The sequence below is a fragment of the Tachyglossus aculeatus genome, chromosome 23, assembly GCF_015852505.1.
Source record: "Tachyglossus aculeatus isolate mTacAcu1 chromosome 23, mTacAcu1.pri, whole genome shotgun sequence".
Lineage (NCBI taxonomy): Eukaryota > Metazoa > Chordata > Mammalia > Monotremata > Tachyglossidae > Tachyglossus > Tachyglossus aculeatus.
Window position 1 is genome coordinate 14548583 of NC_052088.1, and position 18776 is coordinate 14567358.

General features: G+C 47.0%; 1 protein-coding gene across 1 annotated transcript; it reads right to left on the reverse strand.

Moving 5' to 3' along the window:
• Positions 1-283: 283 nt before the first annotated feature.
• On the reverse strand, positions 284-18333 carry BTF3 (basic transcription factor 3). Its single transcript, XM_038765662.1, has 6 exons — positions 18213-18333; positions 8711-8779; positions 5410-5523; positions 3936-4137; positions 2225-2281; positions 284-605 (listed from the first exon to the last, which is right to left on the reverse strand). The coding sequence occupies exons 2-6, from the start codon at positions 8777-8779 to the stop codon at positions 559-561; spliced, it is 489 nt and encodes a 162-aa protein (XP_038621590.1). The 5' UTR covers positions 18213-18333; the 3' UTR covers positions 284-558.
• Positions 18334-18776: the final 443 nt, after the last annotated feature.

Here is an 18776-nt window from a genome sequence, read left to right on the forward strand (position 1 = left end):
CTGGATTAACCAATGAACCCCTGTGTGCTATATTTGACAGTGCTGCTAATTCAGATGTCAGGGAATTTAGCATTAAAACAACTGAATCCCATACTATGTCAAATTTGAAGCAGGACTGAACTCCCCAGAAAAAAATCCCACCTGTTGCCTCAAACCACGAGCCAGATTCCCATGGTTTAATTATGCTCGAGTTCAATAAGATGGAGGCCCCCATACACACTTAAAAGACTATGTACACCATCATTCATTAAAAAGAAAACAAACTGAATGAAATGAAAATGAATTGAGTATATAAGGCAAAGATTTATTAGCCTTTGTTTCAAACTTTATTTCCAGGCGTGTTCAGCTTAATTAGGCTGCAAAGAATGAATCGTGGGTAAGCAAGAACTGAAAAGAGCTGCAATGTCCAAGGGGCCTCAAGATATTAGATCTAATAACCTCATCAGATCTGTATACATAATTTTTTTTACAAAAAAAAAAAAAAGCAGTCACACGTGTTATAAAATAGCAGCTCCACATAGCTTTTTCAAGTTTTCACTTTCTTCAGAGGCTCTGAATTCAGTTTGCTTCATTCTTGGAAGCCTCATCAAAATTCTCAACAAGATCTGAAAAAGAAAATGACATGGGTTGAATCGGCCCCGAAAATTCAAGGCTGCCTACATCCAGTCGGTGGACATCGGTTCTGTTCATCATCATCATCAGTCGTATTTATTGAGCACTTACTGTGTGCAGAGCACTGTACTAAGCGCTTTGGAAGTACAAGTTGGCAACATATAGAGACAGTCCCTACCCAGCAGTGGGCTCACAGTCTAAAAGGGGGAGAGTTGAGGGGGTATTCCCATTGGCTCCTTAAGCTTTCATTATATGCCAGGGTAGAAATGATTCGATGAAACGTTAGCTGGGAGATGGCACGTTCCTGCCATTTTAACTGGCCTGCCTTGGCCAGGGCCTGCCAAAACCTGAGGGAGAAGCTTGTGTCCCCAGAAGCATTTGCCTCAGAGAGGTGTAAAGTCCTTAGCAGTACGGGCAGCTAAGCAACCCAATGCCTCAGCTGGGGTGGAGACAAGGAGATGGAGGTCTCTGCCTGCTCCACCCACCAGTCCAACAATGGGTTTTGTCTAGCTGGTAGTTCCCAAACTTTCTCATCTCATGATCTCCCCAATGTCCCCAGAAGCCGCAACCCGCTAGCCTCCTCCCAGAGCCCCCCCAAGGACCATCCCCTCCACCCGAGACACACCAAACTCTTGGCCTCAGACCACCATCTCCAGCTCTGACCTCCACCCTCCTAGCCTGGGACCAAAAAACCCCTATTTCTGAAGCCCTTTACATGGTCTTATAGCCCATAACTAAGGAGGATGTCCAGGTGTCCAGTCCACGAGAACAGTAAGGAGGCTGGCTCCTAGGGCAACTTCATCTGGCCCCCCAGCCTGGCGCATTCCAAGTCTGACACGATTTGAATGGTGGCTCTCTAGCCTATTAGCTATTTGAATCAATCAATCAATCGTATTTATTGAGCGCTTACTGTGTGCAGAGCACTGTACCTGTACAAGGGAATCCTGTCCCCTCCTAAATTCCCCACCCCCTTAGAAAAAATTGGCACCTCTGCCTAGCAGAGAAAGCTTCTCCCAAGGGTTGCGGATACCTCAGATGCCCATACAATCCACTCACTAGCCTGAAAGAAATACCCAACCACCACCACCAAATGGCACTGAAAAAACACAAAAGGGTGAGAGAAAACAAGGAAGAGGAAGGTGTGATCAAGAGACACCTTTTATAAATATTTACCAAGAGACACAGATCCCCAAGCTAAGCAAGCCCAGCATGACCAACAAAATGTCTCTCTGAAGCTAAAATCTTCCCATTATGGCCAATTTTCGTATATTTCGAACCCGACGGCGGGAAGAATTAGAGAACACTGTCCCTCCAGAGTGCACCCAGCTCATTACGGGCAGGGAACGTGGCAGCTAATTCTGTTGTACCGCACTTTCCCAAGGGCTTAAAGCAATGCTCTGCACGTAGTAAGCACTCAATAAATACCACTGATTGATCAATGTTGAATGGGGTTGAAAGAAACAGTTGTGTGCAAGCACCTAGCATTGGCACAGGTGAGAACGAGAACATCAGCGGGAGTTTTCCTTTGCACAAAAGAGTTCTATAAGAATCCAATCCCTCGCCATAGCAGAGCCGACTGCATATTCCTCTTTTAACAAGTACTGACTCTTACCTGGAACCTCGTCATCATCATCCTCACCAGTAGCAAGCGGTGCTTTCCCATCCACAGCTGCAACCATAAGCGTGACATAAGCCATCATTAACAATTAAACTTGGTCAAGAATCAGTTGCTTAAATACAGAATGAGCCAAACTGCAGAAAACATGAATCCCAAATTCAGCCTGCACTGAGCACAGCATACTGAGGCAATGAAGAAACCACTGAAATAAATCTAAAAGGACTACTGTATACACTCTGCATATGCATTCTGCTGTCATCTAGTTATATAAGCTTTCTTTGGATTTGAGAAAGCCCCTTCCCCAGATGTCCCTTGACATGTCCCATGTCCCTCCGCATCAGGCAGAAACTCCTCACCCTGGGCTTCAAGGCTGTCCATCCCCTCGCCCCGTCCTACCTCCCCTCCCTTCTCTCCTTCTCCAGCCCAGCCCGCACCCTCCGCTCCTCCGCCGCTAATCTCCTCACCGTACCTCGCTCTCGCCTGTCCCGCCATCGACCCCCGGCCCACGTCAGCCCCCGGGCCTGGAATGCCCTCCCTCTGCCCATCCGCCAAGCTAGCTCTCTTCCTCCCTTCAAGGCCCTGCTGAGAGCTCACCTCCTCCAGGAGGCCTTCCCAGACTGAGCCCCTTCCTTCCTCTCCCCCTCGTCCCCCTCTCCATCCCCCCCGTCTTACCTCCTTCCCTTCCCCACAGCACCTGTATATATGTATATATGGTTGTACATATTTACTGCTCTATTTATTTATTTATTTATTTTGCTTGTACATATCTATCCTATTTATTTTATTTTGTTAGTATGTTTGGTTTTGTTCTCTGTCTCCCCCTTTTAGACTGTGAGCCCACTGTTGGGTAGGGACTGTCTCTATATGTTGCCAATTTGTACTTCCCAAGCGCTTAGTACAGTGCTCTGCACATAGTAAGCGCTCAATAAATACGATTGATGATGATGATGATGATAAAAAGCAAACTGTGGCCCTGTTATGTCCACACAAGCCTTCCCTCGACCCCGAATCAGTTAACCCTGCTTCGTGTTAGATAAACGTTATCCAAGCTGGATCACGCCCGCCAAACCCTGGAGAGGTGCCATTAATGGGAGAGCAGGCACAGAACGGAGGGGAGATCCAGCCGCCAATCCCACTCTGCCTCTCTGGACGGGGCAGGCCCCCCAGGGTAAACCATCTCGTACAAGAATGACACGGCAAGACTGGTCTCACAGAACAGAATCCTGCACTCCCTCCCCCAGATAGCACCACCATCATCATCATCAATCGTATTTACTGAGCGCTTACTGTGTGCAGAGCACTGTGCTAAGCGCTTGGGAAGTACAAATTGGCAACATATAGGGACAGTCCCTACCCAACAGTGGGCTCACAGTCTACACAGCTTGCACTATGCAGGGCTCGAGAACTCTCTTCTGGGCAATTTACTGCTCAGAAATAGGCCTCTTCTCCAAACATGGCAGAGATGGGCTCTCTCCACGGTTTTGGCTCAAAGTGGTTGCCCGTCTGTTGGGCTGACTCTGATGGGACTTTACTACAAGCTCAGAGCTTCTTGGACCCGGTCACTATTCAAAACCTCATCTCCTTCTCTAACTCCAGGGCCCTCCTGAGCCACCGGCCCCCAAAACTTTGAGCCCCGGGGTGCTGTTGGCACGCCCCACTGAACTGAGAGTGGCTGCATTCGCCCCCGACCCCCCACGTAACTCACGTTGTTTAGGCAGAGCCTCTGCCAGTCTCCTCAAGCTGGTCAGACTGTCAGCTCCAAGCTGGTTCAAGATGCTGGGGAGCATTTCTGTCAGCTGCTTTGTTTCAGCGTGGCCGGTGATGGTGAAGGTATTAGCCGCCAGAGACGCCTGAACTTTCGGGTTGTTGAAGTGAATGACTGTTCCCTGGTTGGTAAACATGTTCACCTAGAGGGGAAACAGGAACACGCTAACGCTTTAGGATGCTTTTTTTCTTAGAACAAAAACTTAACTTTTAGACAATTTTGCTAAAACGGTCCAATTTAGGGATTTCAAAGCAAGAGCTTATTGGGAGATCAAAAGCAATCACAAGCATTTGATCACTTACAGTGAGCCCCATGGGGAATACGGACTGTGCCCAACCAGATTAGCTTGCATCTAATTCCAGTGCTTAGCACAGTGCCTGGCACATGGTAAGCACTTAAAAAATACCATTTAAAAAAAAAAATGAAGTTAGCCACATTCTGGCAAGATGAACAGTCTCACTTCCAAAGCCTTCAGCAAGAGAAGTTCTGCAGATTTTAAGAAGCAGTGTGGCCCAATGAAAAGAGTACCGGGCTGGAAGTTCGAGGACTTGGCTTTTCATCCCAGCTCTGCCACTTGTCTGGTGTGATCTTGGACAAGACCCTTAAATTCTCCATGCCTCGGTTTCCTCATCTGCAAAATGGGGTCCAATACCTGTTCTCCCTCCCACTCATACTGAGCGCCCCATGTGGAACAGAGACTGTGTCTGACCCACATCCCAGCACTTAGCACAGTACTTGACACACAGTAAAGGCTGAAACAAATATCACAATTACACTGAAGACAGCCTGAAAATTAGATAGATTCCTTTATCTTCTCCCCCAAAACTCAAAGATTACTTCTTATGTGGGGCAAAAATTCTAGGCAAGGTAAGAGAAACATGGTTCCAGGATCTTAGGGAAACGGTTAGGGTCTACACAAGTATCAGCAAGCTGACAAACAAGAGTTTCTCATTCTTCCCCCATCGAGAGGGGACGGGAAGTTATGTAATGCCCAGGAGAAACTAAGTTCCAGTTTCTTTCCACGAAGCCACCAATCTGAATTCTGGAAGGGGAGCCGGGGGGGAAGCACACAGCTCCCTCAAATAGCTCCTTACAGCTAGAGAAAAACTAGCTCTACACGCCACAGGGGCAAGTGACTGTAGACGTTGGAAACAACACTCATTCTGAAGCAAAACTGCACATTGTGCTTCACGGTACAGATTTGGGATACCCGACAGTTCTGACATGTAAAACCTCTCGCATTTCTTGCCACCCTAAAGTACCTTTGTAAATACTGGGGTATTTCTGGATTCTGGACCTTCTGGTACAGACTCGGGGTTTATTTTTTGAAAGCTCTGCCCCCTTGAATGATACCCGAAAATAAAACTACCCAAATGAAACTTTTTTCAGAAGCATTTATAAAACTCATCCATACCTCTTCAATTCCAGAGATGTTGTTTACTCCTAGTTTCTTTAAAGAGAATTGAAGTTTCTTGTCATCTGCTGTTGCGGTTCTGTGGACGACCTTCTTCTTTCTGCGTGCAGTGCCCTGGGGGAGGGGAGAAAGGGAAAAAAAACATCTACCACACCATACTCTTAAAGATGGCCAGAATTTGTGTGTGTGCATGTGTTGGGGAGGTGGGAGGGGGGTGACGAAGAGCATAGGGAAAAGTTAAAAGTAGCTCCATTTTATATCCAACGCAAGCCTAGGAGTGTCCGTCGAGAACCAGAAGGGACACTTTAACATTTATTTTAAATATTCCGGAAAGGTTCCAGATTTCAGATTTTGCCTGAATTTAAATGTCAGGAGAAGTATTTCGGGCTCTTAAGAACATGGGCAGTGTCATGATTACATCAGCAGATCAACAGCCCAGCTAGCTAGACCAGGACTCTATTGGCGGCTCCTTATTAGAGAGTACGTTCCACTAGGACAGGGAACATGCCTATTTCCCATTGTATAATGTTCTCTCCTAAACCCTTGGCACAGTGCTCAGCATACAGTGGGTGCTCAATGAATGACAGACAAGATATAAAAAACATGAGGGTTGTGTTCCTCTAGAAGCCAGTGGCTGCACATCACCTAAGCCATAATCAGGGCCATTATATCTTTAACTAGAAACCCATTAGGGCCTGCTGGGCCATGAATGTATCCAAACCCTCTCTTTGAACCTGATATTTTTGGACCAAACAGCATGGATTCATCATCCATGGTCAGAAGGGATTCTTTTCATTTTAACCCACCACCCTCAAACTTCAACAGGTACCTTTGGTTGATGTGGTATCTGATGAAAAACAATCCCATTTTCACCTACTTCCCACTGTTCATGACTTTATAGATTTCAGTCACACACACTCGCCCTGCCTTTCCAAACCAAGGAGTCTGAGCTATTCAGGTCACCTCCACAGGGAAGGTTAAGCTTCTCCATGCCCTAAGATGTAGGAATCAGAAGGCCACACAGAATTTCAGGTGCTAGCACACTTATCACGATTTTACTCAACTGCCTAACCATTCCAGATAACATCAGCTAGTCTGGTGAAAATCCAAGGCAGAGAATATTACAAACAAAACGACACCAACCCAAAATACAACTCCACATGAGATAATAGTGCGTGTATGCAGTACAGTAACATACCTGCCTTTCAAAGTCACATGTGAGTGCATTCAAATGCACACACAAATCCACAGGGTCAAACACACTATTTACACCTTTAAATGGGCAGATTCCTTTCTAAGACTGGGTAAGAAACCTCAAGTAGATTTCTATACGGTCTAAGTTCAACCAACAGCGTTTGGAGAGGTGGGTAGGGAAGGTGGCTGGTCACATAAGGGCCATCAGGGCATGTCCCCCTGAAATGAAAAGTTCCATTCCATTTTGGATGTGATCTTTTTCCTAAAAGTTCCACTAAAACAAAAGACCCTATGTAAAATACACAATACTAGCTCTACTTGGCCTAAAAAAGTACCCTTCAAAAGTCAACACTTTAGTGATTAGAAATGGTGAATCACCAGCCTTTTTATCCCCGTAGTGCTGGGTATAAATTGCTCAGGCATCCCATTTAAAAGATCAAAATCCTGAAACCCCGCTTTTAAAGAGTACCATGGTTACTAAAGATTTTTAAATCTCCTTTTAACTTCCACATCCAAGAAACACTTCTGGGTTGAAACCCCTCTCCAAATGAGCAAAACCCAGTACTTAACACACCTGGATCTACTAAAAGACCAAGAACAAATTCTATGATGGCGCTCACGGAAAGGAAATCTGTTACAATATGCACCTTGACCATTTCTTCCGAAGTCACAACCTATCGAAAGCACGTACAGCTGAAATTGGCTGATGGAGCTGTGAACGGATCCAACGTCCACGTCTGGAAATTTTGGACTACCCCAAGAGCACCCCTGGCACTGAGTAGCATTAAGTTCTGCTACAGAAAGTTGGCAAAATGAACAGCAGTGAACCTGCTCCAGAAACTTTGCAAGTCACACCAAGTAAGGGCACGCTGTGAACTGGCAACCGCGCCTTGTTACAAAGCAGTCGGCAGGTGCTGACATTACTGAACACATGACCCTGTCTCAGCTGGATTTGCAATATATAATTAAAGGTTTCCAAGCTCTCGGTCTTGCCAAGCTGGTGGGATGACACTGGTTCAATCTGTAACATCAAAAGCACCCACCTTGGTCTCCTCATTTGGAAAGAAAATTAGCAGCCATTTTGAAGTTGCGTGACTAGTAATTTACCACTCTCCCCCAGCTAAAACTGCACTTAACGTTCTTTTAAGAGGTTTCATACAGGGTCTTTTCTTAAACAGAAAGTTACAGAGGATTGGCAAAATCCCAGAATGCACTTTTTTTCTTACAGAGAACCTGGGCTATGCCAACGTCAGTCGTAGCAAGAGTCAATTGTCATGTCCGACTAATTAGGGAACTACCTTTTCTTCTGGCAGATGACCCCATGATCAAATTAACCCACAGCTATAGTTTCTTGGTGACCTGACGAATTCCTAATGGACAGCTAATTTTAAGTTACATCCATTAATGAGGTGCCTTTTGAAGTCTGCTCCCCTTCAGTTCTGCACCTATGTGAGCTAGGGGCAGGATATGCACTTAGAAGAATAGAAGTACAAAACAGGAGCAACACTTGAACCTGGGCCTGTTTCCTCACCGCTTTGAACCTGGGCATATTATGGAACTGCACTGTACGCCCCCAATTTTACAAATACAATAGCCAAGGTGTGCCACTATCAACAGACAAGATCCCAGTGTTTCAGCTTTCTAATTTTACTGCCTGTATCGTTTGATTGCGAGGCACCCCCCCATTAATCTTTACTGTACTCTTCCCCCACCCTGGGCACACACCGGATTCTCAAAACCACTTAAGTACCAAAAAGAGTGTCTCAACCTCCAGGGAGATATCCACATTTGAACCAAACGAAAGGCTCTAAACACACCATATGTTCAGACTCTCTAAACGAGAGTACTGGAAACTGCTTCCCAGATTAAGACAATTAGATTAGAGAATTAGAGACTGGAGAATCCATCTCTCCCCTTGACTGAAAATATCACAGTAATTTTACCAGCTAAATAAATGCTACGCTAGTCAGGTGACGGATCGCTCATCGACTCATTTCTTGGCTTTTCCAGGTGTTCCGGGAAGTCCTCCAAGATTGGGGTGGCGCGGGCCAACGTGTTTTAAGAAATCCCCGACTACTTGAAGGCCTTCAGGCCTAGTGTAACTTACTTTTCCACCGATGCGCACTTGTGCCTGCAGTTTGGCGAGTTTCTCTTGGTTCATGATCGTTTCTTTCATCTACAAGAAAGAGAAGGGCGTTACCAATGGGGCCTCTCACTTTTGCAGTGAGTCCGGATACGCTATTCCCAAGGAGACCGGCTCCTCCCTTCAAAGCCCTACTGAGCGCTCACCTCCTCCAGGAGGCCTTCCCACACTGGGCAACCCCCTTTTCCTCTGCTCCTCCTCCCCATCGCCCCACTCCCTCCCTCGGCCCTACCCCCTTCCCCTCCCCACAGCACTTTGAGTAGAGTTGTATATATTTATTCCTCCATTTTATTAATGATGTTTATGTATCTAGTGCACAGGCTCGGGAGTCAGGTCATGGGTTCTAATCCCCGCTCCACCACTTGTCAGCTGGGTGACTTTGGGCAAGTCACTTCACTTCTCTGTGCCTCAGTTACCTCATCTGTAAAATGGGGATTAAGACTGAGCCCCACATGGGACAACCTGATCACCCTGTAGCCACCTCAGCGCTTAGAATAGTTTATCGCACACAGTAAGCGCTTAACAAATGGCATCATTATTATTATCTATAATTCTATTGATCTGTTCTGATGGTATTGACACCGGTCTACTTGTTTTTTTGTCTGTCTTCCCCTTCCAGACTGTGGGCCCGTTGTTGGGGAAGGACTGTTTCTATCTGTTGCCGAAAGTACAATTCGGCAACATTGTACTTTCCAAGCGCTCAGTAGAGTGCTCCGCACACAGTAAGCACTCAATAAATATGATTGAATGAATGAAGAGGAGGAAAGAGAAGAGACCGTGCTTAGTCCAGTGCGCTGTACACAGTATGCGCTCAATAAATACGATTGAATGAATGAGGCCTCCCTCTTGCTCCTGGCACTGCTTCCATTCCGCTAAGGGACTGGCTCCGTGAGGGTCACCCGGCCGCCCCAGGCCAGGATCAGACCCTGACCTTTTTTTTAATGTATTTATTTATTTATTATTTTGTACATATCTATTCTATTTATTTTATTTTGTTAGTATGTTTGGTTTTGTTCTCTGTTTCCCCCTTTTAGACTGTGAGCCCACTGTTGGGTAGGGACTGTCTCTATATGTTGCCAACTTGTACTTCCCAAGAGCTTAGTATAGTGTTCTGCACACAGTATGCACTCAATAAATACGATTGATTGATTGATTCTCGTCCCTTTAGCGAAAAGAGCCCGGGCTTGGGAGCCAGGGGTCGCGGGTTCTAATCCCAACTCCACCACTTGTCTGCTGGGTGACCCTGGGCAAGTCATTTCACTTCTTCAGGCCTCAGTTCCCTCTGTAAAATTGGGATGAAGACTGTGAGCCCCACGGGGGTCGACCTGATTACCTTGGATCTCCCCCAGCGCTTAGAACAGTGCTCAGCACATAGTAAGCGCTTAACAAATACCAACATTATCATGAATTACTATTATTATTAAAATGGGGGTGAAGACTGTGAGCCCCACGGGGGATTATCCTGCTTATCCTGTATCCCCCCCAGCACTTTAGAACAGTGCTCAGCACCTAGTAAGCACTTAAATACCAACATTATCATTATTAAAACGGCGATGAAGGCTGTGAGCCCCACAGGGGACAACCTGATTACCTTGGATCTCCTCCACAGCGCTTAGAACAGTGCTCGGCACATGGAAAGCGCTTAAATACCAACATTTTTATTATTAAAATAGGGGTGAAGACTATGGGCCCCACGAGGGACAACCTGATTACCTTGGAGCTCCCCAGCGCTTAGAACTGTGCTTGGCACATGATATGTGCTTAAATACCAACATTTTTATTATTAAAATGGGGGTGAAGACTACAAGCCCCAGGAGGGACCACCTGATTACCTTGGATCTCCCCCAGTGCTTAGAACAGTGTTCGGCACGTAGTAAGCGCTTAAATACCAACATTATTATTATTAAAACGGGGATGAAGACTATGAGCCCCACAAGGGACAACCTGATTACCTTGGCTCTCCGCAGTGCTTAGAACAGTGCTCGGCACATGGTTGAGCACTTAAATACCAACATTTTTCTTCTTAAAATAGGGGTGAAGACTATGGGCCCCATGAAGGACCACCTGATTACCTTGGATCTCCCCCAGCGCTTAGAACAGTGATCGGCACGTAGTAAGCGCTTAAATACCAACATTATTATTATTAAAATGGGGGTGAAGACAACGAGCCCAAGGGATAACCTGATTACCTTAGCTCTCCGCAGCGCTTAGAACAGTGCTCGTCACATGGTAAGCACTTAAATACCAACATTTTTCTTATTAAAATGGGGGTGAGGACTATGGGCCCCACGAGGGACCACCTGATTACCTTGGATCTCCCCCAGCGCTTAGAACAGTGCTCGGCACGTAGTAAGCGCTTAAATACCAACATTATTATTAAAATGGGGTGAAGACTATGGGTCCCACGAGGGACCACCTGATTACCTTGGCTCTCCACGGCACTTAGAACAGTGCTCAGCACACAATAAGCGCTTAAATACCACCATTTTTCTTATTAAAATAGGGGTGAAGACTATGGGCCCCACGAGGGCCCACCTGATTACGCTGGATCTCCCCCAGAGCTTAGAACAGTGCTTGGCACATAGTAAGCGCTTAAATACCAACATTTTTATTATTAAAAAAGGGGTGAAGGCTTTGAGCCCCACGAGGGTCCACCTGATTATGTTGGATCTCCCCCAGCATTTAGAACAGTGCTCGGCATGTGGAAAGCGCTTAAATACCAACATTTATTATTATTAAAATAGGGGTGAAGGCTGTGAGCCCCACAAGGGTCCACCTGATTACGTTGGATCTTCCCCAGCGTTTAGAACAGTGCTCGGCACGTGGAAAGCGCTTAAACACCAACATTTTTATTGTTAAAATGGGGATGAAGACTGTGGGCCCCACGAGGGACCACCTGATTACTCTCACTCTCTGCGGTGCTTAGAACAGTGCTCGGCACATAGTAACCGCTTAAATACCACCATTTTTCTTATTAAAATAGGGGTGAAGACTGTGGGCCCCACCTGATTACCTTGGCTCTCCATGGCGCTTAGAACAGTGCTCGGCACATAGTAAGCGCTTAGAAACCACCATTTTTTCCTATTAAAATAGGGGAGAAAACTATGGTAAGCGCTTAAATACCACCATTTTTCTTATTAAAATAGGGGTGAAGACTGTGAGCCCCACGAGGGACCTGATTACGTTGGATCTCCCCCAGCGCTTAGAACAGTGCTCGGCACATAGTAAGCACTTAAATACCAACGTTTTTCTTATTAAAATGTGGGTGAAGACTGTGGGCCCCACGAGGGACGGCCTGATTACTTTGGCTCTCCCCCAGCGCTTAGAACAGTGCTCGGCACATAGTAAGTGCTTAAAAACCACCATTTTGCCTATTAAAACAGGGGAGAAGACTATGGGCCCCACGAGGGACCGCCTGATTACGCTGGCTCTCCCCCAGCGCTTAGAACAGTGCTCGGCACATAGTAAGCGCTTAAACACCACCATTTTTCTTATTAAAATAGGGGTGAAGACTGTGGGCCCCACAAGGGACCACCTGATTACGATGGAGCCCCCCCCAGCGCTTAGAACAGTGCTAGGCCCATAGTAAGCCCTTAAACACCACCATTTTTCTTATTAAAATAGGGGTGAAGACTGTGAGCCCCACCTGGTTACCTTGGATCTCCACAGCGCTTAGAACAGTGCTAGGCACATAGAAAGCGCTTAAAAACCACCATTTTTCCTATTAAAACAGGGGAGAAGACTATGGTAAGCGCTTAAATACCACTATTTTTCTTATTAAAATAAGGGTGAAGACTGTGAGCCCCACGAGGGACCACGTGATTACGTTGGATCTCCCCCAGCCCTTAGAACAGTGCTCGGCCTATAGTAAGCGCTTAAACACCAACATTTTTCTTATTAAAATAGGGGTGAAGACTGTGGGCCCCACCTGATTACCTTGGATCTCCACAGCGCTTAGAACAGTGCTCGGCACATAGTAAGCGCTTAAAAACCACTATTTTTCCTATTAAAATAGGGGAGAAGACTATGGGCCCCACGAGGGACCACCTGATTACGTTGGATCTCCCCCAGCGCTTAGAACAGTGCTCGGCACATAGTAAGCTCTTAAATACCACCATTTTCCTTATTAAAACAGGGGTGAAGACTGGGGGCCCCACCTGATTACCTTGGATCTCCACAGCGCTTAGAACAGTACTAGGCACATCGTAAGCGCTTAAAAACCACCATTTTGCCTATTAAAATGGGGAGAAGACTATGGTAAGCGCTTAAATACCACCATTTTTCTTATTAAAATAGGGGTGAAGGCTGTGAGCCCCATGAGGGCCCACCTGATTACGCTGGATCTCCCCCAGCGCTTAGAACAGTGCTCGGCACATAGTAAACGCTTAAATATCAACATTTATCTTATTAAAATAGGGGAGAAGACTATGGGCCCCACGAGGGCCCACCTGATTACGTTGGATCTCCCCCAGCGCTTAGAACAGTGCTCGGCACATAGTAAGCGCTTAAACACCAACATTTTTCTTATTAAAATGGGGTGAAGTCTGTGGGCCCCACCTGATCACCTTGGAGCTCCACAGCACTTAGACCAGTGTTCGGCACATACTAAGCGCTTAAATACCACCATTTATTCCTATTAAAATAGGGGAGAAGACTATGGTAAGCGCTTAAACACCACCATTTTTCTTATTAAAATAGGGGTGAAGACTGTGGGCCCCACGAGGGACCACCTGATTACCTTGGATCTCCCCCAGCTTTTAGAACAGTGCTCGGCACATAATAAGTGCCTAAAAACCACGATTTTTCTTATTAAAATAGGGGTGAAGACTGTGGGCCCCACCTGTTTACCTTGGCTCTCCACAGCACTTAGAACAGTGCTAGGCACATCGTAAGCGCTTAAAAACCACCATTTTTCCTATTAAAATAGGGGAGAAAACTATGGGCCCCACGAGGGACCACCTAATTACGTTGGATCTCCCCCAGCGCTTAGAACAGTGCTCGGCACATAGTAAGCGCTTAAACACCACCATTTTCCTTATTAAAATAGGGGTGAAGACTGTGGGCCCCACCTGATTACCTTGGATCTTCACGGCGCTTAGAACAGTGCTCGGCACATAGTAAGCGCTTAAAAACCACCATATTTTTCCTATTAAAATAGGGGAGAAGACTATGGGCCCCACGAAGGACCACCTAATTACGTTGGATCTCCCCCAGCGCTTAGAACAGTGCTCGGCACATAGTAAGCTCTTAAATACCACCATTTTCCTTATTAAAACAGGGGTGAAGACTGTGGGCCCCACCTGATTACCTTGGATCTCCACAGCGCTTAGAACAGTGCTAGGCACGTAGTAAGCGCTTGAAAACCACCATTTTTTCCTATTAAAATAGGGGAGAAGACTATGGGCCCCACGAGGGACCACCTGATTACCTTGGATCTCCCCCAGCGCTTAGAACAGTGCTCGGCACATAGTAAGCTCTTAAACACCACCATTTTTCTTATTAAAATAGGGGTGAAGACTGTGGGCCCCACGAGGGAACACCTGATTACGTTGGATCTCCCCGAGCGCTTAGAACAGTGCTCGGCACATAATAAGCGCCTAAAATCCACTATTTTTCTTATTAAAATAGGGGTGAAGACTGTGGGCCCCACCTGATTACCTTGGATCTCCACAGCACTTAGAACAGTGCTGGGTACATAGTAAGCACTTAAAATCCACCATTTTTCTTATTAAAACAGGGAGGACTACGGCCCCCACGAGGGCCCACCTGATTCCGTTGGATCTCCCCCAGCGCTTAGAACAGGGCTCGGCCCATAGTAAGCGCTTAAACACCACCATTTTTCTTATTAAAATAGGGGTGAAGACTGTGGGCCCCACCTGATCACCTTGGCTCTCCACAGCGCTTAGAACAGTGCTCGGCGCATAGTAAGCGCTTAAATACCATCACTTTTTCCTATTAAAATAGGGGAGAAGACTACGGTAAGCGCTTAAATACCACCATTTTCCTTATTAAAATAGGGGATAAGACTGTGGGCCCCACGAGGGACCACCTGATTACGTTGGATCTTCCTCAGCGCTTAGAACAGTGCTCGGCACACAGTAAGCGCTTAAACACCAACATTTTTCTTATTAAAATAGGGGTGAAGACTGTGGGCCCCATCTGATCACCTTGGCTCTCCACAGCGCTTAGAACAGTGCTCGGCGCATAGTAAGCGCTTAAAACCCACCATTTTTTTCCTATTAAAATAGGGGAGAAGACTATGGTAAGCGCTTAAATACCACCATTTTTCTTATTAAAATAGGGAAGAAGACTATGGGCCCCACGAGGGCCCACCTGATTACGTTGGAGCTCCCCCAGCGCCTAGAACAGTGGTCGGCACATAGTAAGCGCCTAAAAACCACCATTTTTCTTACTAAAATAGGGGTGAAGACTGTAGGCCCCACCTGATTACCTTGGATCTCCACAACGCTTAGAACAGTGCTCGGTACATAGTAAGCGCTTAAAAACCACCATTTTTCCTATTAAAATAGGGGAGAAGACTACGGGCCCCACGAGGGCCCACCTGATTACGTTGGATCTCCCCCAGCGCTTAGAACAGGGCTCGGCACACAGTAAGCGCTTAAACACCAACATTTTTCTTATTAAAATAGGGGTGAAGACTGGGGGCCCCACGAGGGCCCACCTGATTATCTTGGATCTCCCTCAGCGCTTAGATCAGTGCTCAGCACATAGTAAGCGCCTAAAACCCACCACTTTTCTTATTAAAATACGGGTGAAAACTGTGGACCCCACCTGATTACCTTGGCTCTCCACAGCGCTTAGAACAGTGCTCGGCGCATAGTAAGCGCTTAAAAACCACCATTTTTTCCTATTAAAATAGGGGAGAAGACTATGGTAAGCGCTTAAACACCACCATTTTTCTTATTAAAATAGGGGTGAAGACTGTGGGCCCCACGAGGGCCCACCTGATTACCTTGGATCTCCCCCAGCGCTTAGAACAGTGCTCGGCACACAGTAAGCGCTTAAACACCACCATTTTTCTTATTAAAATAGGGGTGAAGACTGTGGGCCCCACCTGATCACCCTGGCTCTCCACAGCGCTTAGAACAGTGCTCGGCGCATAGTAAGCGCTTAAAAACCACCATTTTTTCCTATTAAAATAGGGGGGAAGACTATGGTAAGCGCTTAAATACCACCATTTTTCTTATTAAAACAGGGAAGAAGACTATGGGCCCCACGAGGGCCCACCTGATTACGTTGGAGCTCCCCCAGCACCTAGAACAGTGGTCGGCACATAGTAAGCGCCTAAAAACCACCATTTTTCTTACTAAAATAGGGGTGAAGACTGTAGGCCCCACCTGATTACCTTGGATCTCCACAGCGCTTAGAACAGTGCTCGGTACATAGTAAGCGCTTAAAAACCACCATTTTTCCTATTAAAATAGGGTAGAAGACTACGGGCCCCACGAGGGCCCACCTGATTACGCTGGAGCTCCCCCAGCGCTTAGAACAGTGCTCGGCACGTAGTAAGCGCTTAAACACCAACATTTTTCTTATTAAAATAGGGGTGAAGACTGTGGGCCCCACGAGGGCCCACCTGATTACGTTGGAGCTCCCTCAGCGCTTAGAACAGTGCTCGGCACATAGTAAGCGCCTAAAAACCACCATTTTTCTTACTAAAATAGGGGTGAAGACTGTAGGCCCCACCTGATTACCTTGGATCTCCACAGCGCTTAGAACAGTGCTCGGTACATAGTAAGCGCTTAAAAACCACCATTTTTCCTATTAAAATAGGGTAGAAGACTACGGGCCCCACGAGGGCCCACCTGATTACGTTGGAGCTCCCCCAGCGCTTAGAACAGTGCTCGGCACGTAGTAAGCGCTTAAACACCAACATTTTTCTTATTAAAATAGGGGTGAAGACTGTGGGCCCCACGAGGGCCCACCTGATTACGTTGGAGCTCCCTCAGCGCTTAGAACAGTGCTCGGCACATAGTAAGCGCCTAAAAACCACCATTTTTCTTACTAAAATAGGGGTGAAGACTGTAGGCCCCACCTGATTACCTTGGATCTCCACAGCGCTTAGAACAGTGCTCGGTACATAGTAAGCGCTTAAAAACCACCATTTTTCCTATTAAAATAGGGTAGAAGACTACGGGCCCCACGAGGGCCCACCTGATTACGGTGGAGCTCCCCCAGCGCTTAGAACAGTGCTCGGCACGTAGTAAGCGCTTAAACACCAACATTTTTCTTATTAAAATAGGGGTGAAGACTGTGGGCCCCACGAGGGCCCACCTGATTACCTTGGATCTCCCTCAGCGCTTAGAACAGTGCTCGGCACACAGTAAGCGCTTAAACACCAACATTTTTCTTATTAAAATAGGGGTGAAGACTGGGGGCCCCACCTGATCACCTTGGCTCTCCACAGCGCTTAGAACAGTGCTCGGCGCATAGTAAGCGCTTAAAACCCACCATTTTTTTCCTATTAAAATAGGGGAGAAGACTATGGTAAGCGCTTAAACACCACCATTTTTCTTATTAAAATAGGGGTGAAGACTGTGGGCCCCACCTGATCACCTTGGCTCTCCACAGCGCTTAGAACAGTGCTCGGCGCATAGTAAGCGCTTAAAAACCACCATTTTTCCCTATTAAAATAGGGGAGAAGACTAACACAGTAAGCGCTTAAACAACACCATTTTTCTTATTAAAATAGGGGTGAAGACTGTGGGCCCCACGAGGGCCCACATGATTACCTTGGATCTCCCTCAGCGCTTAGAACAGTGCTCGGCACATAGTAAGCGCTTAAATACCACCATTTTTCTTATTAAAATAGGGGTGAAGACTGTGGGCCCCACCTGATTACCTTGGATCTCCACGGCGCTTAGAACAGTGCTCGGCACATAGTAAGCGCTTAAATACCACCATTTTTCCTATTAAAATAGGGGAGAAAACTATGGTAAGCGTTTAAACACCACCATTCTTCTTATTAAAACAGAGGTGAAGACCGTGGACCCCACCTGATCACCTTGGCTCTCCACAGCGCTTAGAACAGTGCTCGGCGCATAGTAAGCGCTTAAAAACCACCATTTTTTCCTATTAAAATAGGGGAGAAGACTAACACAGTAAGCGCTTAAATACCACCATTTTTCTTATTAAAATAGGGGTGAAGACTGTGGGCCCCACGAGGGCCCACCTGATTACCTTGGATCTCCCCCAGCGCTTAGAACAGTGCTCGGCACACAGTAAGCGCTTGATCAACACCCACATTATTACCATTATTATTAATATTACTATTATTATTACTATTATCGTCTCTTTCCGCCCTGCATCGCCGGGCCCGGTCCCCGGCCCCCTGAGGCGCTGAGGGGACGGTGGGACGACGGCTGAGGGAGCCGCTGTTCCCTCCCCGGTCCGCCCCGGGGACCCCCTCCACCCCCTCCCCCGCCCCCCGCCCGCCATTTCCCACCTTTCTGGGGAGAAAACGGAGCTGTTCGGGCCGCAGGCGACGGGGTCCTCCGGGGGCCTCAAGCGGGGGAGCCGGGACGGACGCGCACACGCGGGGGAGCAAGATGGCAGCCAGGAAGAAGCCGGAAGTGACGCGCCGCCACTTCCGGCCCGGCCTCCGGCGCCACTTCCGCTCCTGCGCACTGGCTCCCCTCCCTTGCTTGGCCCGCTGCGCAGGCGCAGTGGCTCGCTCCTGAGCAGGCGCAGTGGCTCGCTCCTGAGGGCCGTCACTTTCTTTCATTCATTCATTCATTCATTCATTCATTCATTCATTCATTCATTCATTCATTCATTCACCCACCATCATCATCATCATCAATCGTATTTATTGAGCGCTTACTATGTGCAGAGCACTGGACTAAGCGCTTGGGAAGTACAATTGGGCAACCTATGGAGACAGTCCCTACCCAACAGCGGGCTCACAGTCTGAAAGGGGGAGACAGAGAACAAAACCAAACATACTAACAAAATAAAATAAATAGAATAGATATGTACAAGTAAAATAAGTAAATAAATAAATAGAGTA